The 25,546-nt window shown below is 61.9% G+C and overlaps 1 protein-coding gene across 1 annotated transcript; it reads right to left on the reverse strand.

Moving 5' to 3' along the window:
• Positions 1–2,009: 2,009 nt before the first annotated feature.
• FAM174B (family with sequence similarity 174 member B) lies at positions 2,010–24,973 on the reverse strand. The gene is made up of 3 exons (XM_062204899.1): positions 24,708–24,973; positions 9,636–9,767; positions 2,010–3,248 (listed from the first exon to the last, which is right to left on the reverse strand). Exons 1-3 carry the CDS (start codon positions 24,971–24,973, stop codon positions 3,245–3,247), a joined length of 402 nt encoding a protein of 133 aa, XP_062060883.1. The 3' UTR covers positions 2,010–3,244.
• Between the last annotated feature and the right edge of the window lie 573 nt (positions 24,974–25,546).

Raw genomic sequence — 25,546 nt, forward strand, 5'->3', positions numbered from 1 at the left:
CCGGGAAGCCCAGATCTTCACAGTGAGCAGGAAGTGGCTCTGCGGCATCAGCCCCGGGCTGTGGGATCGCTCACGGAACGCCCGCGTCCACTCGGGAGAGAAGACAGCACCCACTTGAGGCCTGCATGGGCGCCGGGCACGCAGGAGGGGAGCCCAGGAACCCGTGCCACACAGCGCCACGCGTGTGCTGCCGAATTCCATGTTTTGTGATCACAGAAGTGAAGGCAGGAGGCTCACTCCCATATCCCAGATGGGAAAAATAAGGCCAGGAATGACACGCAGGTGTGTCTGTGTCCTGATTCCCTCCAGACACACACACGCTCCTTCACAACACTCACCTGCTGGCCACAGGACACCCGCTCACAGCTCCCCGGCCGGATCAGCCACTACATACGACTCTCGAAGCTGACGAGGGGGGACCCACGCTTTGCCAAGTCACACGAGCTCCCTGTACCCCCCACACGCCAGCTGGGCCCCCAGGGAGGAGGGAGCTTGCTGGGAAACCAAATGATCATCTCACCAAACCCCACAAGGAATGAGTGTCTGTGGCAGCACCACGGTGCACTGGGTTAAGCCAATGCAAGGCCGGCACCCCATGTGAGCGCCAGTGAAGAGTCCCAGCTGCTCCACTTCCGGCCCAGCTAACTACTGCTGCGCCAGGAAAGCAGAAGATGGCCCAAGCGCGTGGACCCCTGCACCCATCTGGGAGATCCGGAAGAAGCTCCTGGCTTCTGGCTTCAGCCAAGCCCAGCCCCGCCCCAACCACTGTGGCCATCTGGCCAATGATCCAGCAGACGGAAGATAACTCTGTGTGTGTGTGTCCCTCTCTTTGTAACTCTTCCAAAAACATCTTAGAAAAGAAGCGACAGCACATTTCCAGCACTGGCTGAGCACTCTGCGTACCAAAGCCAGGGCAGCAACGCAGGCTGTGCTCCCGGAATGTTCCAGTCTATCTGCCTCCCAGCTGCCTGCACGTGCTGTGAGCCCTGTGCACTGAGCCCACGTCATGTCATCTGGATTTCTCCGGTAAACAAAGCCACAAACTGGCAAGTGGGGCTGAAGTCATGGCTGGCTCCCATCTGTCGGCAGGAGCCGCCCGGGGACCCCTCAGGTCCCCAGAGCTCACACCCCATCTCGAAGGGTTAAACCACGAATCCGCATCAGAACAGACTTCACCCGGAGGAGGTCGGTGGTCGGGTGAGCACTAGGACCCGCACACTGAGGACACCACACGGAAGCACAGGCAAGGCAGCCTGGGCGGGGAGGGCTCCCCTGGGGAGGCATCGTGGAATCACCGGGAACCCCCCTCAGGGGATGGCAACTGCAAGGCACCAACCTCTCAGTCTCCCAAGCAAGTCTGGCCCCTACCCTGCCAGGTTCCCAAGAACCGTGCGGGGGGGGGGGGGGGGGACACGACGGGAAGTAGCGCACGACTCCAGTACACTTGGCTCTCCCCCAGCCCCGCCCAGCACTCCACACAGGAATGTGGGCACAGCAGGGCCAGCCCCAGCGTCAGTACTGACCCTGCACTGGCCCCGCAGGTCACCCCAGCATGTCAGGAAGACGCGGGCAGCAGCGGGAGATGGGTCCCCAAGTGTAACCTCACTGCCAAAAGGCAAGCGGACCATGGGCCAGGCCTCTGCCACGAGGAGCCGGGGGGCCTGGAGCACATGCCCTCTGCCGTCCCCCATCCCGGCTCCCGAGCACGCGGCTCTGCAGAGACTGAGAGCATGGGAAGCCCCCCTGGTGGGGGGGCTCTGAGGAGTGAAGGAGAGGAAGTCGCCCGGCCTCGGGCCCCAGCCGGGATGGCAGCCGGCCCTGAGCATCAGCCCAGCCTGCACGGATCCCACTCTCAATGCCGGGCAGGAGGCAGTGGTGGACGTGGCCAGGTCCACACTCTCTGGACACAGCCTGGGCCCCCTCCAGGCCCTCCGTGCTGCTCCCACTGGAGAATCACCCGAGCCACGCAGGCACGCTTCACGCATAACGCTCTTTATTTGTGAGCCCGCGCTGCTGAAGTCCCACCCAGGATCTGGAAGGCACTGGCGGCGGCCACTCCCTCCAGGCACTGTGCCTGCCCGCCGGGCAGCCGGGGCCGCACCAAAGGCCGGGAACCCGGCATTTCTGAAGGCCTTGGCTGCCGCTCACCCGGTGTGAGCCCGTCCCAGCCTGGAGGGGAGGGTGCGGCTCCCAGCCACAGGGCTCAGTCTGTTTCCAGTTCACTCCTCTGCCGGATGGGGGAGAGGGACAAAGAGCAGAGGCGGCAGGATGCTGCCAGGGGCTTCCAGGGGCTCCCCCTCCGGCACGCAGCACCCATGTCCGTGGGGGACCCCACCACACCGGCAGCCCCTGCTCAGGAAACCGAGGGGCTTGAAAATGGGGGGAATCAGGCAGGCCGGGGTCCCCTCCCACACAGGGGGAGACAGAGAGGGGTGGCACCGTCTCAAAAGCCAAACCCCAGGGTGCCAAGGCTCATCTGCAGCCCAACCCCGGGGTGAGGCTGTGGGAGGGGCTTCCCACCGGGATGGGGGCCACCAGGCAGCCAAGCCACCACTGCTTCACCCACGCGGTGGTTCTGTTCCCGGCACGCTTCTAAGACAAACAGTGGGGCCGCCACTGGGCAGAGAGGCGCACGGACAGCACAAGATGCCAGGAACCAGACCCAAGGAGCGCTTTCCCACAGTTACCTAAGCCGTATACACACGTGTACACACACGCGCGCGTGCACACATGTGCACACGTTGTTCCCTGATACTCAAAACCGCCTGCAAACGTGCCGTGCCCATCGTGGGACCCTTAGGAAGGGAGTGGAGCCGTGGCCGTGTTCACCACTGGCAGGTGGCCCCGCTCAGGCCAGAAAGACGGGGGTGCCGCCTGGCAGGCAGGCCCGGGGCAGCGCGGGGTGGAGACTCCTGGTCCTCAGGCCGCTGTGCACTCTCCACCTCCCCGCTGGAGGTTTCACTACTTCTACCCGCGCCCCTGGGCAAGGCCAGCCCTCCTGGAGCGAGAGGGTGGTGCCATTTTAAAGGGGCCACCAAGACAGCGACAGTGACTGCAGTGACTGCGGCGTGGAGCGCTGGAAACAGGCTTGCCGTGACCTTGAGCGATGGGTGTGCTGGAGTTTCCCAAGTTGTGCTTGCTTTGGTTTTAACCCCTCGGACGCCAGGCGGCTCCCAGATCCTTCACAGCCCAGGCTGCAGCTGGCCAAGTTCCCACAGGACGACAGCAGGCTGGCAAACGGGCTCTACCTGAAAGCGAAGGAAGCCCAGAGTCAGTGCCTCAGCCAGAGCGCAGCCCCTGTCCTGACCCCAGCAGCCTCCGGCGCTAGGTGGCGCTCTCCTCCCCGTCCCTGCACACAGCCCAGCCACAGGACCTGCGTGTGCCGTGTGGAAGGCGCCCCTCCCGCCCGGGAAGCACCTTCCCCTACACAGACCGCCGGCACACAGCACCTTGCTTTTTCCCAAAAAAATATTTATTTGAAAGGCACAGTTACAGCAGGAGAGGGAGAGAGGAACAAAGAGGTCCTCCATCCGCTGGTTCACTCCCCAGATGGCCGCAATGGCCAGGGCTGAGCCCGGTTGAAGCCAGGAGCCAGGAGCTTCCGCCAGGTCTCCCCAGGACTTAGCCATTTTCCACTGCTTTCTCAAGGCATTAGCAGGGAGCCGGGCCATACGTGGAGCAGCTGGGACTCAAACCAGCACTCAAGGGTGATGCCGGCATTGCGGGCAGCAGCCTAACTCACTGCACCACACCACCAGCCCCACTCCTCACTCCTGTAGCGCCCCCCACCCCCGACCCCATCCTGGCCCTTCTATGGCTGTCTATGCCAAGGGCGGTACACTGTAGAAGTCAACAGGACAACCTCTGTTGTGATGGAAAAGCAGCCAAGGGGGCGGCGCTATGGCGTAGCAGGTAAAGCCGCCGCCTACAGTGCTGGCATCCCATATGGGTGCCAGTTGGAGATCCAGCTGCTCCACTTCCGATCCAGCTCTCTGCTATGGCCTGGAGAAGCAAAAGATGGCCCAAGTCCTTGGGCCCCTGCACCCACATGGGAGACCCAGAAGAAGCTCCTGGCTCCTGGCTTCTGATCAACGCAGCTCCAGCCATTGGGACCAATTGGAGGTGAACCAGCAGATGGAAGACCTCTCTCTCTCTGTTTAACTCTTTCAAATAGGCAGATAAATCAGAGAAGAGGAGAGGAGAGGAGAAGGGAGGGGGGAGGGGAGGGGGAAGGGAGGGGGAAGGGAGGGGGAGGGGGAGGGGAGGGGGAGGGAAGGAAGGGAGAGAGGAAAAGAAAAGCAGCCACAGAAAGCGCAGGAATGCCTGGAACAACTGTGTTCCAGTACAACTCCATGGACACTGAACAGGGAATTGTGATTTTTTGTTGTTGTTGTGAATTGTGCTTGCACAGGGCTCTGTTTCAACCGCTGAAATGTAAACCCAGCCCTAGTGACTGTCCGGGAGCAGGCAGTGGGTCACACGTGGCCCTGGGCTCATGCAATTGTCAGATCAGTGCTGTGTCCTGCCAGGGCCAGGCACTTCCACAGGCAAGACCCCCATCTGAGCCTGCTCACCTGGCCCAGGCACCGTCAGAACACAGAGGGGAAGAACGTGTGCAATGAATGCCATCCGCAAACTGAACCTGTCCCCGGGCTCCAGCTCCAGGGACCTGGGAAGGACAGAGCCTATCGCCTACTGGCGCCGACCACAGACACCACCTAACCACGCACTGGATAGATATAAAGCAATGAACTTAAAGTTATTTCTGGGGGCAGCATTCTGGAATGAGGGTAAAACCACTGCCTGCAATGCCGGCATCCCATAATCCCATACAGGCACTGATTCGAGCCCTGGCTGCTCCACTTCTGATCCGGCTCCCTGCCAATGCACCTGGGAAAGCAGCAGAGGATGGCCCAGGTGTTTGGGTCCCTGAACCCATGTGGGAGACCCAGATGAGGTTCCTGGCTTCTGACTTCGGCCTGGGCCAGCCCTGGTCATCGCGGCCCTTTGAGGAGTGAACCAGCGGAATAAGGATCTCTCGTTCTGACTCCCCCTCCCTCTCTAACGCTGGCCCCTCGGAGTACCTCCCAGGCCTCAGCAGCCTGCAATCCCCACGGCCCGCAGCCACCCACCTGCTGACGCACCCGGCAGCGCAGCGGCTCAGCCTCCCCGGAGCATGGGAAGCCCAGGGTGGGCAGAGGGTCCACAGGGACTCAGAGCCACGGCCGGGAGTGAGCACGTCCCCCTGTCTGTCTTGTTCCAGCCCTCCCAGCAGGGCTCTGCTCCCCACACAAGGCGCCAGCACCGTGCGAGCGGCGCAGTGGGAACCCCATCAGCTGCTCATTCCGCTCCCCGCAGGAAGCTCCAGCCGAAGGCAGGGAGAGGCGGGCACAAGGCGGGCACCCACGTGGGCCACGCACAGGACACGGGGCAGAGACCCTCCTTGTGGGAGGCAGCGCTGGCAGGGCTCACACCCCCCACAGGAGGGACAGCGACATCTGCCTCTCCTGGCGGCAGAGTGGAACAGTCTCCTGTGCTAACCCGGGAATCACAGAGACCCCAAAGGGCCCCACAGCTGCACCCGGGGCCAACCAGGATCAACACATACAACCAAAACCCAAAGGCCTCCTTCCTGGGATCTGGGCCCTCTGGAAGCCGGGGGCTCTGCGCACCCCACTGAGCCAGTGTTTCTGATTCTCTGGTTCAGCTAGACACCCCTCCCCAATATGGTCCTGCACACTGCGGGCCTCTTCCCAGGGACTCCTCCAGCCCCAGCGGCGCGCAGCGACTTCGACTTCGAGGGCAGCCGGCCAAGCCCGCGGGAGCCCCCCTCCTCCCTCTGCACTTCCTGCCTGGCCCTGGGCATGAGATGTTATCAGAGGGCTACATGCGTAGCCACAAACCCTCCTGGCACCAAAAACACCACTTTCCTCTTTCCACTCAATCGTAAAATAGCCCAGAGTCAGTCTCCACGCATCCGACTTCAAGGCAGTCTGCGTCCTGCAAAGAACCCCCACATCCGGACGAGCTCTGTCCACACAGGAAAAACCAGACCTGCGCACAGGCAGCCCGCAGCGCTCTCCAGAAATGAGCCAGACCTACAGGGGGCCTAGAAATCCACATCCGCAGTGCTCCTTGACCTGAAAAGTGGTTTACAAGGGCGAAAATGTCCCGAAACAGCACGGACAGCACAGTCCCATTCCCACACAAACGAACGCCCCAGAGATGTCCCCGCACATGCCAGGGGTTCACGGTGAGGTCCCCACGCACACCAGGGTTTCACGGTGAGGAACCCACACACGCCAGGGGTTCACAGTGAGGCCCCCATGCACGCCAGGGTTCACGGTGAGGACCCCACGTATGCCAGGGGTTCACGGTGAGGTCCCCACGCACGCCAGGGGTTCACGGTGAGGCCTCCACACACGCCAGGGGTTCACGGTGAGGCCTCCACACACGCCAGGGGTTCACGGTGAGGCCTCCACTCACGCCAGGGGTTCACGGTGAGGTCCCCACGCACGCCAGGGGTTCACAGTGAGGTCCCCACGCACGCCAGGGGTTCACGGTGAGGTCCCCACACATGCCAGGGGTTCACGGTGAGGTCCCCACTCACGCCAGGGGTTCACGGTGAGGTCCCCACTCACGCCAGGGGTTCACGGTGAGATCCCCACGCATGCCAGGGGTTCACGGTGAGATCCCCACGCACGCCAGGGGTTCACGGTGAGGTCCCCACTCTTGCCAGGGGTTCACGGTGAGGCCCCCACTCTCGCCAGGGGTTCACGGTAAGGTCCCCACGCACACCAGGGGTTCACAGTGAGATCTCCACTCATGCCAGGGGTTCACGGTGAGGCCCCCACTCTCGCCAGGGGTTCACGGTGAGGTCCCCATGCACGCTAGGGGTTCACAGTGAGGCCGCAGGGGATCCAGTTCCCTGCTCTCCCTCTGCAGTGTCTACCATGCAGCGCCGGCTGTTGCAGCCGTTCAGGGAGTGAACCTGCGGATGGAAGATTCTCTCTCTCTCTGCCCCTTCATCTCTGTAACTTTGCCTTTCAAATACATAATTAAATCTTTTAAAATAATTTTTTTAAAAAAATGAAAAAAAGAATGAGATGTGAGGGTGGGGCCACAGTTCAGGTGCTACAAAGATTTCGACGGCGACAAGAAGCGAATTTGTTAACTTGCAGAGAATACGCTTGAAAACTCGGTGAAATGGATAAACCTCGGAGTCAGAGACTAAATAGTCCCACTGACCCCCACAGCCGCGTTCCACCGAACACCAGGAAAGAAGCGCTCCAGCCGGACACAGCCCCAAAGGGGGGACAAGGAAACAGGCCCGGGGCATTCTGGTTTTGTTTTTGACTTTAATTCGAAAGGCAGACAGACAGAGACAGGCACACAGGCCTTCATCTGCTGGGCCACCCCCCAGGTGACCGCAGCAGCCAGTCCTGGCGCAGCCCGAAGTCAGCAGCCCGGGACACAACCCAGGTCTCCCAGGAGGCAGGGACCCCAGCACCTGAGCCACCACCGTGCTGCCTCCGCGGTGTGCCTCGGCAGGAAGCTGGACTCGGGGGCCAAGCGCGGACTTGGACCCAAGGCTCTCGGACATGGGACGGGGGTCCTCCCCACCAGCCAAGGCTGGTAAAGCTTGTGAGAGCCTGAGGGGCCATCAGAGCACAGGAGATGACAACAGCAGAGCTCGGCCCTTCAGGGAGCCCCTCCGCACACAGTCGGCAGCAACGCCGGCCCCGTGCAGCTCCACCAGACACTCCCTTCCATGGGCGCTCAGTGACTTCCTCCCAGAGAACCACCACGCTGAAGCAAAGACGACCTCCATAAAGCCTGGAGAAGCGTCTAATGAAAACCAGCAGCAGCCACCTGGGCACGGGGGGCTGGGTCATGGAACCCCACCAGCAGGGCCGGCACTGTGGCGCAGCTGGGAAAGCTACCGCCTGCCACACCGGCTCCCACACGGGCGTCCCCTTGTGTCCCAGCTGCCAGCTCCCTGCTGATGGCCTGGAAACAGCTGTGGAGGACGGCCCATGACCCGCATGGGACCCCCTGCACCCACGTGGGAGACCCGGATGAAGCTCCTGGCTCCTCCCGGTCCAGCCCCGGTCACTGCAGCCACTTGGGAAGTGAACCAGCAGACGAAAGATCGGTCCCTTCCTCTGTAACTCAAATAAATAAATACATGGAGAGAAGGAAAGAGGGAGGGAGTAGGGAGACAGGGAGGGAGCGAGGGAGGGAGGGAGGGAAAGAGAGGGAGAGGGAGGGAGGGAGGTGAGGCCGTGCAGTGGGGCTGGGGTCTGTGGCCCCTCAGACACAGGTAGGACGTCCTGCACACGCAGGCTGCCGGCTGCGGCTGGGAAGCTGTCTCCACACCGACCGGCATCTCCCCCACTAACAGCTTCCCGTGCTGCGTGTGTGACCTCACGGCCTTAGATCACACCTGGGTGGGTGCAATCTTCCACTCAGAGCTGGCAGAAGAGGGGGCTCTCCCTGGGGGGAGTCGGACTGGCTCCAGGAGACCCTGGTTATCTTGTGTGACCTTGGGGCTTTAAGCCACACCTCCAGGTGGCTGCCATCTCTGACCCAGAGCTGGCAGGGGAGGGGGCTGGGCCCTAAGGACACAGACATCTCCAGGAGGCCCCTGCTCCCTCCATGAGCCCCAAGCCAATCAACATGCGTGCATGAAACCCCCGTCCAGTGGGCACCCCCTAGAATGACCCAGTGAGCAGACAGCACGCCTTAGAACCCCGGGACACTTCTTCAGGGCCGGCGTCCCGCTCGGGGCATCCGCCTGGGCTCCCTCTCGGGCCAGACGCGCTCTCTGTCGCCTGCCAATCAATTAAGTTTCTCTTCTGTCTAATAAAAGCCCCTGCGAGATGTTCCCCAGCTTTTTATTTCTACACTGAGCTGAGGAAAAGGACCAGGAGGCGGGCTCCTGCGACTGCCCCCCCCACGGGTAACACAGGAGGGAGGGAGGCAGGGGGCGGCGGGGCGGGCCTGCCTGCTAGCCAGCACTCCCCCTCATGGTCCAGCAACAGAAGCACCCCTGCCGCCAATCAGGAGTTGGCCAGGGGCCTGAAGCCCCACTGCCACCCAGGAACTCGGAGGCCAAGTCCAAGAAGCCTCAATAGAGAGGCTCTCCGTGCGTACACAGAGAACCCCGAGACAGGGCGGCGTGCAGTGCCCGGCTCCGGGCCAGCGCTGCTGACGCCCACCCTGCAGACGGCCCAAGCACCCGGGCCCCTGCCAGCCATGGGGAGAGCCCGCGGAGCTTCCAGGCTCCTGGCTCCAGACTGGCCCGGCCCGGCTGCCGCAGGCGCTTGGGGAGTGAATGAGAGGATGGAAGACCTCAGCCCCTCCTCTCCCCCTCCCTCTCCCCCTCCCCCTCCCCGTCACTCCCCTCCCCTCTCTTCTCCCCCCTCCCCCCTCCCCCTCCCCTCCTTGTCCCTTTCCAATAAAATGGAAAAAAGCCCAAAGCAGCCACATTTCTAGCCCTGGCAAGGCCGCACCCCGCCCGCCTCGCCTGGGCCTGGCCCTCTCCTCCCCTCCCCCTCCCCTCCCCTCCGCTCCCCTCCCCTCCGCTCCCCTCCCCTCCAGCCCCGCCCCTCCCCTCCAGCCCCGCCCCACACCTGTACTTGATGTCGAACACCGTGGCGTCCTCGTCCTCGTCGTCCTCCTCGTTCAGCGGCGCCATCTCACGCGCTCGGGCCGGCGTGGTGATGACGTCATACTTGCGTGTCTTCTTGAGCCTCCGGCCGGACCTGGGGAAAAAAGGAGCCTCAGGGGCGGCCGAGCGCGAGGGGCCGCCAGAGCCCTGGCTTGCCCAGCCCCCAGGCTGCAGCCCAGGGCGCCCGGTGTGGAAGGAGCCGAGCGGCATGGCCAGGCTGGGGGGCGCAGCCCGGGGCGCCCACCGTTTCCTTCAGGGTCGGGTGGGAGATGCCTGCAGGCTCCGTTCTGTCTCTCCCTCCGTGGCGGGCAGCGCCCTGGCCCTGTCCGGGAGCGTGTGTCCCTCACATGGGCTGACTCCTGCACCTGTCCTGCGCACGCCCACATCAGGAGCAGCCCTGGAAGAGGCGAAGCCCCCTCCGGCAGAGCTGCCCTAAGTCCCCGACAGACGCTGGGCCCGGGGTGCCTGCTCAGCCGGGGCCAAGCGCCCCGGAATCCACTAGGGAACAGGGCGGATCTCCAAGGCGGGAGGCACAACCAGAGGACCAGACCTGAACGCAGACGGCAAAACCTAGGAGACAGCAGGACACTCCAGAGCCACGATGCTACAAGTCATCCAAGCCGAAGCGGCGCGAGTGGTGACAAGCTCAGCTCCTTAGTCCGTTCTGAGTTCCTACTCGTCGATAAAAAACCAGTAACCTGAGTGACGGGCCCAGGACGCGGCCCAGGCAGTTCTCTCACTCTCTCCCTCTCTCTCCCTCCTCTCTCTCTCTCTCTCTCTCTCTCTCGCTCACGCACACACACATCTGGCCCAGGACATGCGCACCAGTTCCCACAGGCACACACCTGGCCCAGGACACGGCCCAGGCAGTTCTCTCCCTCTCTCTCTCTCTCTCTCCCCCCTCTCTCTCTCTCTCTCGACTCTCTCTCTATCTCTCCCTCTCTCTCTCTTTCCCTCTCTCTCTCTCTCTTTCCCTCTCTCTCTCCCTCTCTCTCTCTTCCTCTCTCTCTCTCCCTCTCTCTCCATCTCTCTCTCCCTCTCTCTCTCTCTCCATCTCTCTCTCTCTCTTTCTCTCTCCATCTCTCTCTCTCTTTCTCTCTTTCCCTCTCTCTCTCCCCTCTCTCTCTCTCTTTCCCTCTTCTCTTCTCTCTCTCTCTCTCTCTCTCTCTCTCTGTCACACACACACACACACACACGCCTGGACAGCAGCCCTGCGTTTTAGTGAAAAGCCCCCAGTCTCACACTCGGTGCGGAAGTGAAAATCCAGTCCTCACAGAGAATCTTTTCCACCTCTAAGCGGAGCAAACATCAGATGCCTGTTGGCAAGGATGCATGGAAACTCTCACGACTGCCCATGGGCGTGCAGACTGTCACAGCACGGCCAGGAGCCGGCTGCCAGGGCCTGGCCGCCACCGAGGAACAGGCCGTGGCCAGCAGTCCCCATTCTAGGAACTTGTGCTAGGGACCCGCCTCGCCCACGTGCAATAGCACCTCCCGGGCCACCAACGGGGCGGCGTGGACAGAGGCTGACGCTGTAGGACGCACGAACTCCGAGGAGCCAACACGCAGAGACGGCCTCTCAGAGATGGTGGGTGATTTTGAACCTGGATATGCCCTAAGGTGGAACAATTCTCTCTTTTTAAGATGTATTTATTTATTTGAAAGGCAGAGTTACAGAGAGGCAGAAAGAGAGAGAGAGAGAGATCGTCCACCCGATGGTTCACTTCCCAGTTGGCCACAATGGCTGGAGCTGTGCCGATCTGAAGCCAGGAGCCAGGAGCTTCCTCCGGGTCTCCCATATGGGTGCAGGGGCCCAAGCACCTGGCCTGACCTCTACTGCTTTCCCAGGCCATAGCAGAGAGCTGGATTGGAAGTGGAGCAGCCGGGATTTCAGCCGGCGCCCAAATGGAATGCCGGCACTGCAGGCAGCAGCTTTACCCGCTGCGCCACAGTGTCAGTCCCTCTTTCTTTTTTTTTTTTTAAGATTGATTTATTTAGTTGACAGGCAAAGTGACAGGATGAGGAAGAGTAAGGTTTTTTTTATTTTACATTTATTTATTTATTTGGAAGGCAGAGTTACAGAGAGGCAGAGAGAGAGAGAGAGAGAGAGAGAGAGGTCTTCCATCTGCTGGTTGACTTCCCAAATGACCTCAATGGCAGGAGCTGAGCTAATCCAAAACCAGGAGTCAGGAGTTCTTCTGGGTCTCACACGGGTGCAGGAGCCCAAGGACTTGGGCCATCCCAGGCCACAGCAGAGAGCTGGATCGGAAGTGGAGCAGCCGGGACTCGAACTGGTGCCCATGTGGGATGCTGGCACTGCAGGCCGTGGCTTTACCAGCTATGCTATAGCCCCGGCCCTGAAAGTGAGGTCTTCCATCTGCTGGTTCACTCCCCAAATGACCACCAATGGCCACGGCTGGGCCGGGCCACAGCCAGAAGCCTGGAACTTCAGCCAAGTCTTCCACATGAGGGGCAGGGACCCAAGCAGCTGGGCCCTCTTCTGCCGTCTTCCCAGCAGCGTTGGCAGGAACGCTGGAGAGGAAGCACGGCAGGTGGACTCAAACCAGCGCTCCAATACGGGTGCCGGCACAGCGAGCAGTGGCTGACCCTGCTGTGCCACGACACCTGTCCCAAGAGGCTTTTACAAAGCAACAGGGCCAGAGCTGTGTCACAGTAGGCTAAGCCTCCGCCACCCCATAAGGGATGTGGTTGGTGTCCCGGTTGCCCCTCTTCCAATCCAGCTCTCTGCTGTGGCCCGGGAGGGCAGTGGAGGATGGCCCAAGTGTTTGGGCCCTGCACCCCATGGGAGAGCAGGAGGAAGCTCCTGGCTTCAGATCAGCCCAGCTCCAGCCATTGCAGTCATCTGGGGACTGAACCAGCAGATAGAAGAACTCTCTCTCTCTCTCTCTCTCTCTCTCTCTCTGTTGCTCCCTCTTCTGTCTTTAATTCTGCCTCTCCAATGAGTAAATAAAACCTTTATTTAAAAAAAGAGTGGCCGGCGCCGCGGCTCAACAGGCTAATCCTCCCCTTGCGGCGCCGGCACACCGGTTCTAGTCCCGGTTGGGGCGCCGGATTCTATCCCGGTTGCCCCTCTTCCAGGCCAGCTCTCTGCTGTGGCCTGGGAGGGCAGTGGAGGATGGCCCAAGTCCTTGGGCCCTGCACCCGCATGGGAGACCAGGAGAAGCACCTGGCTCCTGGCTTCGGATCAGCGCGGTGCGCTGGCCGCAGCGGCCACTCGGGGCTGAACCAACGGCAAAAGGAAGACCTTTCTCTCTGTCTCTCTCTCTCACACTATCCACTCTGCCTGTTCAAAAAATAATAAAATAAAATAAAAAATAAAAAAAGAGCAACATGACAGCATATGTGTAAAAGATAGGCGGGGGCCGGTGCTGTGGTGTAACAGGTAAAACCGCCACCTGCAGTGCCTTCATCCCATACGGCCCCAGTTCGAGTCCCAGCTGCTCCACTTCCGATCCAGCTCTCTGCTATGGTCTGGGAAAGCAGCAGAAGATGGCCTCCAAGTCCTGTACCCACGTGGGAGACCCAGAGAAAGCTCCTGGCTCCTGGCTTCAGATCAGCGCAGCTCCAGCCATTGTGGCCATCTGGGGAGTGAACCAGCGGATGGAAGACCTCTCTGTCTGTCTCTCTCTCTGTCTCTGCCTCTCTGTACCTCTACCTTTCGTATAAATAAATAAATCTTTTAAAAACAATAATAGAATAAAAGATATGCAGGACATCTACACACGACAGTACCAAGTCTGACCCCCATAGCACCACATAAAAGAATTAACTCCACCATACACACAAAATCCCTCAAAATGGAATTTCTATGTAAGTGTATACATACGTAAGACTTCTGTGCAGGACCCACAACTAGAACGCTGCAGAATTCATAGAGCAAACCCAGCAGGAACGTTCGCGACCCAACATGAGACGTCGGTGTCTCAAATGTAACATCGGAAGCAGAGGCGGTGACTTAAATCCATTTGCTGTTGCCCTTAGCAGACGTTGGAGGCGGGCTCACTTCCAAGGGAAAGAGGTCCTCCTGGCTCTCACCCTGAGGGCTGGGAGTCCCAGAGCACAGCCCAGAGGGCGCCTCGTGCTGCTCCAACCCAGGGCGGGGAGCAGGCAGGCGAGCAGGTACATGCAGACGGGCGAGGGGCCAGAGGGGCCTTGATGTACAAGCACCGCTCCTGTGACGGCCGGCCCAGCCCTCACCCACTCCCCTGAGAGCCGGCCCACCCCTCACCCGCTCGCCTGAGAGCTGGCCCACTCCACAGGAAAGGTGGAGCCCACCGAGCAATCCCGTCAGCTCTTACAGCCACCCCTCCCGACCACAGTGGTGATCCGATTTCAGCAGGAGTTTCAGAGGAGATGGTCAGACTCAGACCACAGCAGGCAGCAAAGGAGAAAGGAGACCACACAGACGTCATCCACGTGAACGACTTCTGTGGGACTTCAAGGCATCACCGGGCACACGCAGAAACAACCCACGGTTTGGGAGAAATCACTTGCAAACCCTGTACTCGATAAAAGCATTTGTATTAGAGCGCCTCACGTACAAAGAACATTCACACCCCAGTAACAGAAAGACGAGTAATCCAATTAAAAAGGGGGCCAAGGACCTGGGCAGTCTACAAACGGCCAAAGCTGCACCCAGACAGGTACACAAACGGCCAAAGCTGCACCCAGACAGGTATACAAACGGCCAAAGCTGCACCCAGGCAGGTATACAAACGGCCAAAGCTGCACCCAGACAGGTATACAAACGGCCAAAGCTGCACCCAGACAGGTACACAAACGGCCAAAGCTGCACCCAGACAGGTATACAAACGGCCAAAGCTGCACCCAGGCAGGTATACAAACGGCCAAAGCTGCACCCAGACAGGTATACAAACGGCCAAAGCTGCACACAGACAGGTATACAAACGGCCAAAGCTGCACACAGACAGGTATACAAACGGCCAAAAGCTGCACACAGAAAGGTATACAAACGGCCAAAAGCAAGGCAAAGGTCCACCTCACTCACCATCCGTGTAACGCAGATCCAAACCAGACGAGACGCATCACCCCCACTAAAGATCACATAATACCAAGTCACACCCACTAAAGATCAATGGACCACGTCACACCTGCTAAAAACCACATGAACCACATCACATCCACTAAAAACCACAAATACCACGTCACACCTGCCAAAAACCACACAGATACCACGTCACACCTGCCAAAAACCACGATGCCACACCCACCCTCAGCACAGTCACCGCCTGGGAGAGGACGCGGTTGGGGAACCTGCAACCCTCACACCTGCAGTGAGATGTGGAATCACACAGCACTCTGGGAAACAGCCGGGCAGCGTGAGAAGGGTAAACAGCTCCACGGCAGGTGCCTCCGAGCAAGGCAAACGCATGTCCACACAAAACCTGCACACGGGGGTCTGAGCAGCAGCCAGAGGGCAGGGCACCTCCAAGACCCACCCAGTGACCGCCCTGGTGAAAGGCCCCTCAGCGGAGGACCGTGTGGCAGGAAAGAGAAATGAGCAACTTACCCGTGCAGAACACCAATGAGCGCTGGAAACACGCCAAGAAGCAAGCCACTCCCGAGACCACACACCGGGGAGCCCCACTCACACGTGAAACCAGAACACGGAAATCCACGGACTCAGTGAACCGGGGTTGCCTGGAGCTGGGGGCGGGGCACGGGGCGGGGCACGGGGCGCACCTGCCAGGAGTGCAGGGTTTTGGTGTGGAGTGACGACATGTTCTCAAACTGACGTCACTGTTCTCAAACTGACGTCACTGAGGGACACACAACGCTGAATACACTGACGACCACTTTCTGTGGGTGAGCTGTGTGCTACATGATTGTGTCTCGATAAAGTTCTTACGAACACCAGGGGCCACAGATGTGTGTGTGCGTGATAAACTACACCCCTCTGTTTCTGCATTTATAAAATCACTCTGGAAAACTCCTAAGAGATTGACAGCTGTCGGTGAGGTAAGCTGGGTGCGGAGGCGGGGTAAGATTTCCCACCATACACTTTTCTGTTCCTTGTCAACTTTGAGCCATATGAATATATGTCCTATTTTTAAAATAAGTAAATAAATAAAATTCAAAACAAGTGTCTTAGTCCATTTTCAGTGGCTGTAACAGGATGCTTGAGGACAGTTGCTTAAATACTTTATTTAATTATTTATTTATTTAAAATTAGAGTTAGAAAGAGAGAAGGAGAGACACAGAGAGAGGTCTTCCACCCGCTGGTTTACTCCCCAGATGGTGGCAATGGCCAGGGCTGAGCCAGGCCAAAGCCAGGAGCCAGGAGCTTCTTCCACGTCTCCCATGTGGGTGCGGGGCCCAAGCACTTGGACCATCTTCTGCTGCTTTTCCCAGGCCACCAGCAGGGAGCTGGATGGGAAGTGGAGTAGCCAAGACACACACTGGCAGCCATACAGGATGCTGGCACCACAGGCAGTGGCTTTACCTGCTGTGGCTCGATGCTGGACCTTTTTAAATTCATTTACTTGTGAGACAGTGCAACTTAGACAGAGACAGAGAGTTCCTATCCTCTGGTTCACTCCCCAGATACCTGCAACAGCCAGGGCTGGGAACTCCGTCCGGATCTCCCACGTGGGCGGCAGGAGCCCACGTAGCTCAGCCACTCCCCTGCTGCCTCCCAGGGGCGCACTGGCGGAGGGTGGAGTCAGGAGTCAGACTGGGGAGGGGCCCAGGTTCCCCAGCACGGGACGGGGGTTCTCCCCCAGCAGGTGACTGCCTGCCCTGGGTGGCTTCCTGTGCTGTTTCAGAGGGGTTTGCTCAGCTCAGCTCTAGAGGCTGAAGTCCAGGACCAGCGGCTCCACCTGCTCAGGCTCTGGCAAAGGCTGTGCTGCCCTGTGCATGGCGAAGGGCATGAAGGGCGAGGGGCAGAGAGGGGCCCAGACACCCTACAACATCCACTGTCCGGATAACTAACCCGCTCTCAAGAGAGCCACGTTAATCCCTCCAGGGAGGCAGAGCTCTGGCCTCTCTGTTAGCAACTGACAAGCCTCGTCCAGTGCAAATCGGTGACTGCTAATCTGGTCCGGGCTGCCCCTCGGGCGGGAGGCCCTTCGCAAGGCATCCTGGAGACCACCCCCCAGCCCAGCCCCTCTGCCGCTCTGCCCTGCTCTCCTGGCGCCGGGAAGCAGGTGGAACACGAGAAACCGGGAAGGAAACCCGAGACGCAGGACTGACAAGGAAGCCCTGCAGGACAATGGAAGAGTCTGTTTACCAGGGCAACTTGCCCGTGGATTCCAGAGCCGAGATGAGCCCCAATGCTGCAGCCGGCGCAGCACGGGCGAAGACTTCACTCACGGACAAATCAGCAGGGAGCAGAGGCAGAAGCAACTTCCCTGTACTCATGCTGCCGAGCTGGCCTCTGGGTGTCTCCAACCTTACCAGAAAGACAGGGCTGGTGCTGTGGCACAGTGGGTTAGGCTGCCACCTGCGTTGCCGGCATCTCGTATGAGCAATGGTTTGAGTCCCAGCTGCTCCACTTCTGATCCAGCTCCCTGCTAGTGTGCCTGGGGAGGCAGCCCAAGTCCTTGGAGCCCTGACCCGGACAGATGGAGTTCCAGGCTCTTGGCTTCGACCTGGCCAAGTCCCAGCTGTTGCAGCCACTTGGGGAATAAACCAGCAGATGGCAGATTGGGTGGGTGTGTGTGTGTGTGTGCGTGCCTGTGAGGGCTTGCAGAGTGGACTCAGCCGGGCGCGTGGGCTCAGCCCCACCCCTGGCCTGGGGCTGCCCCTCCCTGTACACCGCAGCTCCTGTGTCCCAACACCCAGCCCAGCGCAGTGACCCGAGTTCCAGGTCACTAACCCCATTGTCCCAGGAAACCACAACACAGGAACCAGTGCAGCCGGCCTGTGTGACGTAAACATGGAACACACGTGATAGCGCAGAGTCTGTGCTCGTCCGGAGCCAGGGAGACACAGCAGCACCATGCCCAGCCCAGGTGGGGACGCCTCCCCAGCCCCTGACCGTCCGACCCGTGGACAGGAGCCTGGCACCTCCAGCTGTCCCATCTGGCCAGAGGAGCAGCAGAGGAGACTCTCACGTGAAGACCCCAAATTTTAGGTGTTCCCAACGACCTCAGCTGCTAAAAACAGCACGCAGTTCAGACACCACAACACGCGTGGGGGCAGACACCACATCACGCGTGGGAGCCAGACACCACATCACACGTGGGCCAGGTACCATATCACGTGTGGGGGCAGACACCACGTCATGCATGGGGACCAGACACCACATCACGCGTGGGGGCCAGGCACCACATCACGCGTGGGGGCCAGGCTTGTGCAGCCTCTGCCCTTGCTCCTGCCCATGCTGACCGGTCCTGGCTGCACAGCACAAGAGATGGACCGGTGCACGCGCTGGCCCCAGCATGCACCACGGCTCAGGGGTCCCGGCTGCTGCTTGTGTACCCCAGCTGCTTCCTCTTGCGCCCCCTCATGACTGACCAAGCAGCACCACGGTGACCCCAACACTGGCCGCCGGCACGTGGCTCAGCCTGCCCTGCAGGATCCTGCCATGGAGGCCAGGCACGGGTGACTCCGTGGGTTTCACCTGCTCTGTGCCCGGCCCCTGGGGCACCAGACTCGGCCCACCCTCCGCCCGTGTGACCTGTTCCCAGCCACAGCAGTGCCCAGGGCCTGGTGCTGCAGTGTTTGCAAAGGGCTGGGTCTGCCTTACTTTGTAGGCGGTGCCAGGTGGGGAGTGGGGCTCCCACGGGAAGCCAGCAGCACGGGGACAGGAGGGGCTTTCGGGAGCCTCACCACTGCCAGGAGGCCCCAGCGCTGCTCCTGGCGGCCACCTGTCCCTGCCACGTGGGGGGGGCCTGCCAGGTCAGCCCTCTGCACCCCTACTCCAGAGGCCACTCCTCCTGGGCAAACGCTCCCAACCCCTCCACTCCGAGCCCAGGCGCCCTCCTGCAGGGCCGGCCTTTGTGTGATGCAGTTTCACCCGTGCCCGGCTGCAGCCACGCACCACCACGGGCTCACTCGGCAGACGCAATGCTGACCCCGATACGCTGACCTCACAACGCTGACCTCGTCATGGCCGCTCCTGCACACACCTGCTCCACTCGCTCCCCCGACCTACTACAGATCCCAGCCCTCCAGCGGGCGCTGCTGTCTCCCTAAACCCACGTGACGGCAGTCAGCCAGACCACCCTCCGGGCCTTGGTCTGCCCCCCCAGCTGCACCTCTGGTTGGAGGAAATGTGAAATTCTCGGCACACAGCCCGGCACACAGGAAGGGATCAATAATTATAATTAAATATAATAATAATTAACAATGACTGCTCACCGTGATTCTGATCAACATCGTGATTTCCAAGTGACTACAAAACCCACCCACAGCAAAACCTGCTCCCGCGCCTGGCCCGGGAGGACCCCACTTCCCTCCCCCACCCCGGCCTGGCCCGGGAGGACCCCACTTCCCTCCCCCACCCCGGCCTGGCCCAGGAGGACCCCACTTCCCTTCCCCCGACCCCAGCCTGGCCCAGGAGGACCCCACTTCCCTTCCCCCGGCCTGGCCTGGGAGGACCCCACTTCCCTTCCCCCACCCCGGCCTGGCCCGGGAGGACCCCACTTCCCTCCCCCACCCTGGCCTGGCCCGGGAGGACCCCACTTCCCTTCCCCCCACCCCAGCCTGGCCCAGGAGGACCCCACTTCCCTTCCCCCACCCCGGCCTGGCCTGGGAGGACCCCACTTCCCTTCCCCCACCCCAGCCTGGCCTGGGAGGACCCCACTTCCCTTCCCCCACCCCAGCCTGGCCCGGGAGGACCCCTCTTACCTCCCATGCTGGCTCGCCCGCCCCTCTGTCCCCAGGACCAGCCTTTTTCACTTGACCAAGCGGCTCCCCTTGGAACTGGGGGCTCCTGACCCACCGGGCAGAAACTGTCAGGGCTCTGTCCTCCCTGCCAGAGGTAAACAACGCCCCTGGGCCTCCAACGAACGCCCCACCACCTCAGCACCCCTCTGTTCCCCAGGCGCTCGTCAGACACCCCAGGAGAATGCTCTGTCCATTCAGCCGTGTCTTCTGGTGCCGGACAGACCCAGCCGGACACAGAACCCCGACACAGGGGCGTCTGTCCTGCCCTTCCCACAAACCCACCGGGCGCCCCCCACAGCCCTCCCGCTCTGCCCTGGGGTGGAGGAAGGGAGGTGAGAGGGGATCCGAATGCAGAGACCCCCACAGCGCAGCCTCCGGGTTGGGAAGGGCCCCGCCCACGCTCCTGCCAGCACGCCAGGGCAGTCACCCGCAACGCGGACTCCCATCAGGGCCTCTTGGAACTGCACAGACGTCTCCAAGTGGAATCGTAACAGCATGATTCTAAATCCACGGTCCCAGCCAGGCCCGAAACATCAGCCATAAACCATGGTCCGCGAGAGGACGCGAGACACCCAGCCTCCCTGTGAACTCCCGGTGGGGAGGAAGGAAGGGGTCCTCCCTGCCCCCACCCAGCCCTCCGCGTGCCTGCTGTCCTGGAGTGAGCCAGAGGCCAGGAGCCTGGGTTAAAGAGGGATTTTGCTCCGGAAGGAACCGGGGCTCACAGGGCCGGGAACGGGCAGGCACAGGGCACCCCCCTCACAGGGCACGTGAACAGTAGAACCCACGACTTCCTCTGTAGGCGCTCTGCGGCAGATGACCTCTCACTGCGCACCTGTCCAGGCGTTCCGGCCGCCGCCTGGGCAGAAGCAGGAGCAGAAGGCCGGGTGTGAAACACACCTGTCTGCGGAGTGTTTTAAATACAAGGGGACACTCGGGGCTCAAAGCCAAGCCAGGACCCGGACTCATACAATCTCCCTCTGCGCAGCACTGAAAACAATGGGAAACAGACACCCGTTAACCTGCTCACGCCGGAGCCCCAGCCGCCCCACGGCACCTGCTGAAGGGGGCTGTCCCGAGCACTTGGGTGCTGAGCAGCCTTGGGGGCCCTGCTCACGAGAGGCCGGCAGCAAGGTCCCCAGTCCCACCCAAAGCTCTCCAGACACAACCGACGACACTGCCCCGGTGAAGACTGCCCAGGGACCGGCTCCCGTCCTCACGGAGAGAGGCATCAAAGCCAGCTCCCAACTCAGAAAGGGAAAAACCTGATCCTCTGCTGTGTCCAATGTGTCCACGCTTCCCCATTCTCACACAAACTGAGTGTGGGAGGTTAGTATTTGCCACTTCTACAGCTGCCCCTCAGATCTCAGCAGGAATGAAGGATGGCTGTCCTCTGGGTGCTGGGGCGACCCCCCACACACAGAAGGAGCAGAGGGCACCCACGGACGTCACGCACACGCGTGGCTGGGCCAGGGCGACCCCCCAGAACACGGAGCAGAGGGCACCCGCGGGACATCACGCACACGTGTGACTGGGCCAGGACAATGCCCCCAAAACACACTGAGTAGAGGGCACCCGCAGGATGTCATGCACACACATGGCTGGGTGCCAGGATGATGCCCCCAAAACACACTGAGCAGAGGGCACCCGCAGGACGTCATGCACACGCGTGGCTGGGCCAGGGCGACCCCCCAGAACACGGAGCAGAGGGCACCCGCGGGACGTCACGCACACGCATGACTGGGCCAGGACGATGCCCCCAAAACACACTGAGTAGAGGGCACCCGCAGGACGTCATGCACACGCGTGGCTGGGCCAGGGCAACCCCCCAGAACACGGAGCAGAGGGCACCCACGGACGTCATGCACACGCGTGGCTGGGCCAACAATGACTCCAAAACTCAGCACGGAGCAGAGGGCACCCGCGGGACATACGCACACGCGTGGCTGGGTGTCAGGGCGAACCCCCAGAACACAGCACAGAGCAGAAGGCACCCGCGGGACATCACTCACACGCGTGGCTGGGCATAAAACATTCAGGCGGCAGGGAAACGGGTCACGAATAACAGACTACAAAGACAGTCACCCTCCCCCACGCACACACGACCTCGCACACCCACTGTTTATAACTTAGGGTTACTCTCAGTGACTTCGAAGAACACACGCTGCTTTGTAACCGGTTTTGCTCGGGGTACAGCAAGCAGGAGAAGGGGCTGCGTGGAAAATGGCGTGGAAAGACACGTGTGTTTTCATACAAGAGCACTTCGAACCCGCGCACACGAGTGTCCTTCAGAAAGATCACAGATCACGCCTATCACAAAAAACACGCGTGCACTTCACGGCGGTTTCGCACCCAAAGCGACCTCACCTTCAACTCCGTTTCCCCACAGCTCTTACAGGCCCCTGTCCACGCCGGTGTCAGCACCGTCCTCCACGGGTTTCCTTCTCATCCCCCGTGATTGTTTCACCAACACCCAACTGCTGGGTATTTAAGCCCAGGCCCGGCTGTGGGGCACTGGGCCGTGTGGGTCATTTCACACTGTTCACAGCAGAGCCAATGCACAGGAGCCAATGCACAGGCACCGGCCTTTCTCTGACCAACCCGGAGGCTCTGCCGTGAAACACACACGCCCGGGGATCGGGACCGCTGTGCGAGAGGACAGGCGTGCAGTCAACAGAATCCGTACTCCGCTTCTGATTTCAAGTGTCCTGAGACCCACGATTTCCTACAGTCTGGCAAGGTTTCTGGGCAGACAGACAGGAAGGCCACCGAGGGGCTAGGACGCACGCGACACTGTCCCCCTGTCTGCACACGTGCAAAGGAGAGCCCCCCACCAAGCATAACCCAGCCTCACGGGGCCCGGCCAGAGCCGTGCGCCGTCACAGAGAGACCACGAATGCTTGGGAGAGCAGCATTCTTTGGCTAAAAATATCCACGAAACACCACTGTGCCAGGAGACACACTGGGTGTCAGAGATGCACGGGGCAAGGTCCAGAGCCGCCAGCCTGCAGAGACGGGGGTCGCGTCCAGAGCCGCAGCAGGGGAGAGGGTCAGAGCAGGACAAGGCAGCCCCGCCGCGCGGCGCCCCTGCAGAAGCCCCGGAGGTCCAGCAGGCAGAGGGCCGTGGAGAGCCAGCCCTGCCCCTGCACCGGGGCTGGATGGGAGGTGAGGGGGTGGGCGGGAGACCAGCACCCCAGAGAGGCCGGACCCCAGAAGGACGGGTGCCACTGTGAGGCTCAGGACAGGCAGGCAGCAGCAGTAGGAGCTTCCCTGGGGGAAGGCGGTGTGGGCAGGGGTGAGACCGGCTCGGGGGACCCAGAGGGAACAGCAGGACTCGGTGCCTATGTACAAAGGCGGTGGAGAGCAGATGGCTAAGAGGACCCCAGCCAACAGCGCAGGCATCTGGCGAGCCTGATGGAGGGATCCGCAGAGGCTGGGGGGGGGGGGGGGGGGAGCGACCAGGGAGCAGCAGCCAAAGGTGCCGGCCCTGCCAGGGCCACACCAACTTGAAAAGTGTGCTGGCATCTCCACTTCCTCTACTCTCTGGGATTCAACTCTCTCATCTGCAAAGGAGGGAGCGGGTCTGTGCAGCCCCCGGGACCTTCCTGCTGTCAAACCCTGCAGAGCCAGGGAGCAGCAGGGGACCCACCGGGCAAGAGCGCCTTCCGGGAAGAGGAGGAGGGGAGGAGGGTCCTGCCCGGCGCTGGCATCCCCCCTGCCATCGCCCAGGCCTGAGTGCCGCTCCCCCGCTCAGACACAGGCGAGGCCCCCACATCTGGCCGCCTGCTGCCTCCTCTCCCCCACCCCCACCGCACTCCTGCGTGATAACAGGGGACTGGAAAAGTAGTTCAAACACTTCTTAAAGAGAACACAGCCTCGAGGGCGCTGCCTATTTTGAGCTGAATGTTTCCAACCTGCAGGCTAGGAGCTGCTCTGGGCTCTCGGTCAGCCCAAGGCAATCAGGACCCGTTAATGACAACAGTGGCATCTCTGCTGAGTGCCAGGCCCGCCTCCGCCCGGATACCCCTGCCCTAAGGGGGCACTGTGCCCCCGTGCAGGAGCTGAGCCCAACAGAGCGCAGGAGGGCTGGCAGCCTGCTGCCGTAGGCTGGGCCCAGCTGGGGCCCCACAAGGCGCCCCTGAAGTTGGCGGGGAGAGGGATGAGGCCATGGGAAACACCCAGCCTCCAAGTGGCTGAGCCCAGGGCAGACCTCAGCAGGCAGCCCCTCCCCCTGCCTCCATGGGGCCAGCTGGGCCCCAGCCTGCAACAGCTGATCAAACACTGGAGCACCCCTGCACCTGCAGTGGCGGGGCTGGCCCCACAGCGACCCCACACACACACACACCCAGAGCTCCCGGCCAAGGCATGCCGGGCTCATTTCCTGCAAAAACAGGATTTCCCAGGCACTCAGAGAGCTGTCGGCCTGCATTCTCTGCGGGCCCAACCACCTGACCACTCCAGGGACCCGGGTCATCGGGCCCAAGTCCCCAGACACTTTCTCTGCGAACTTGAGCAACCTCCAAGGACACCCCAGGTTGTTCCTGGGGCGGCCGGGTCAGGCAGGGGAACCATTAGCCCTCTCCCCCCAACACCAGCCCCACACCCACCCACCTCGCAACAGAAAGCCATGGGGGCCACCGAGGACCACCAGGCAACCGGCCCCAACCCCAGGCTCGAAGCGCCCTCCAACGGGCTCTTGGGGACCTACCCCCGCCCTTGCATTAGAACTGTAGGGAAAGAAATGCGGCAGGTGGGGAGGGGGCGGGGCAGCCGATGCCAGAACGGAACAGGGAGCGCAGGACCAGGTCTGACCGACCTGGTGCAGACTGGGTTAAGCCCTCGTGCCTCTGGGAAATGCGTGCAAGGCTAAACCTCGCGGCCAGCGTCGGCGCGGCGTTCACAGATGGAACCCAGGATTTGCGCTCCGCGTGGTTAAAGAAAGAGGAAGAGACGCCCGACGACGCGCCCGGGAGACCCAGCCAGCCCGGGAGGCGTCCCCCGGGAGACCCAGCCAGCCCGGGAGGCGTCCCCCGGGAGACCCAGCCAGCCCGGGAGGCGCCCCCCGGGAGACCCAGCCAGCCCCGGAGGCGCCCCCCGGGAGACCCTGCCAGCCCCGGGACCCGGCGGGGCGGCGCGCGGCGGGCGGGGAGCGCGCGGGACCCACCTGAGGACGCGCAGGAGCAGGCAGGCGACGAGCAGCGCCGAGAGGGCGCACGCCACGATCACGGCCGCCTTCAGGGCGGGCAGGTCGCGGAGCAGCGTGGACACGCGGGTCATCAGGGCGTCGCCGGTGCCGTTGAAGCCGCCGGCGCGGGTGTCGTTGCCCGGCCGCGGGGCGGGCGGCGGCGCGGACTCGGCCGTGCGGGCGCCGGCGGCGGGCGCGGCCAGCAGCGCGAGCAGCAGCAGCGGCAGCGGCGGCGCGGGGCGCATGGTGCGGGCGAGCGCGCGTGCGGCGGCTGAGCCGTGCGCGCCGGCGCCGAGGCTGCGCGATGCTGGGCAGGAAGCGGCGGCTCCCGGAAGAGCCCGCGCCGTCGCCGCCGCCACCGACACGTCGCGCGGAGCCATTCGGCCGGCGGCGGCCCCGGGGGGCGGGGAGAGCCCGACGCGGCTCGCGGCTCCTCGGTGCCCGCTCCTCCTCCGGGGACAGGTGCCCCCCTGCCCTCGGGAGCGCCCAGCAGGATGCAGGTACCCGCGGCTCCCCTGGTGCCCGCTTGCTCTCGGGGCCTCCCACCCGGGGCCTCAGTTTTCCACGCGTGCTGCGCCCCGCTGGGGGCCGGGCTGGGGGGTTGACGCCCTCTCCCAGGCCGAATTTCAGACTCGGGGCATCACTGCTGTGGGAGTGGCGAGGGCACCTCCCGGGGCCCAGGACTGCCCTGCGCCAGAGCCTGGCGCTGGTGGGAGCCAGCCATTGCTGCAGGAATTACCCAGAAACGTGGTGGCTGCAGACGGCTCGCGCGGGGCTCTGCCCAGGGCTGTCCAAGGCTGCGGTCAGGGGTCCCGCAC

This window comes from Lepus europaeus, chromosome 11, assembly GCF_033115175.1.
Source record: "Lepus europaeus isolate LE1 chromosome 11, mLepTim1.pri, whole genome shotgun sequence".
Lineage (NCBI taxonomy): Eukaryota > Metazoa > Chordata > Mammalia > Lagomorpha > Leporidae > Lepus > Lepus europaeus.

What these genes read in the sequence shown, in the direction of transcription:
- FAM174B (XM_062204899.1), bottom strand. Translation starts at nt 24,973, where the DNA reads ATGCGCCCCGCGCCGCCGCTGCCGCTGCTGCTGCTCGCGCTGCTGGCC. An exon ending in CTGCTCCTGCGCGTCCTCAG is followed by an intron (nt 9,768 to 24,707) that starts GTGGGTCCCGCG and finishes TTTTTTCCCCAG; the next exon opens with GTCCGGCCGGAGGCTCAAGA.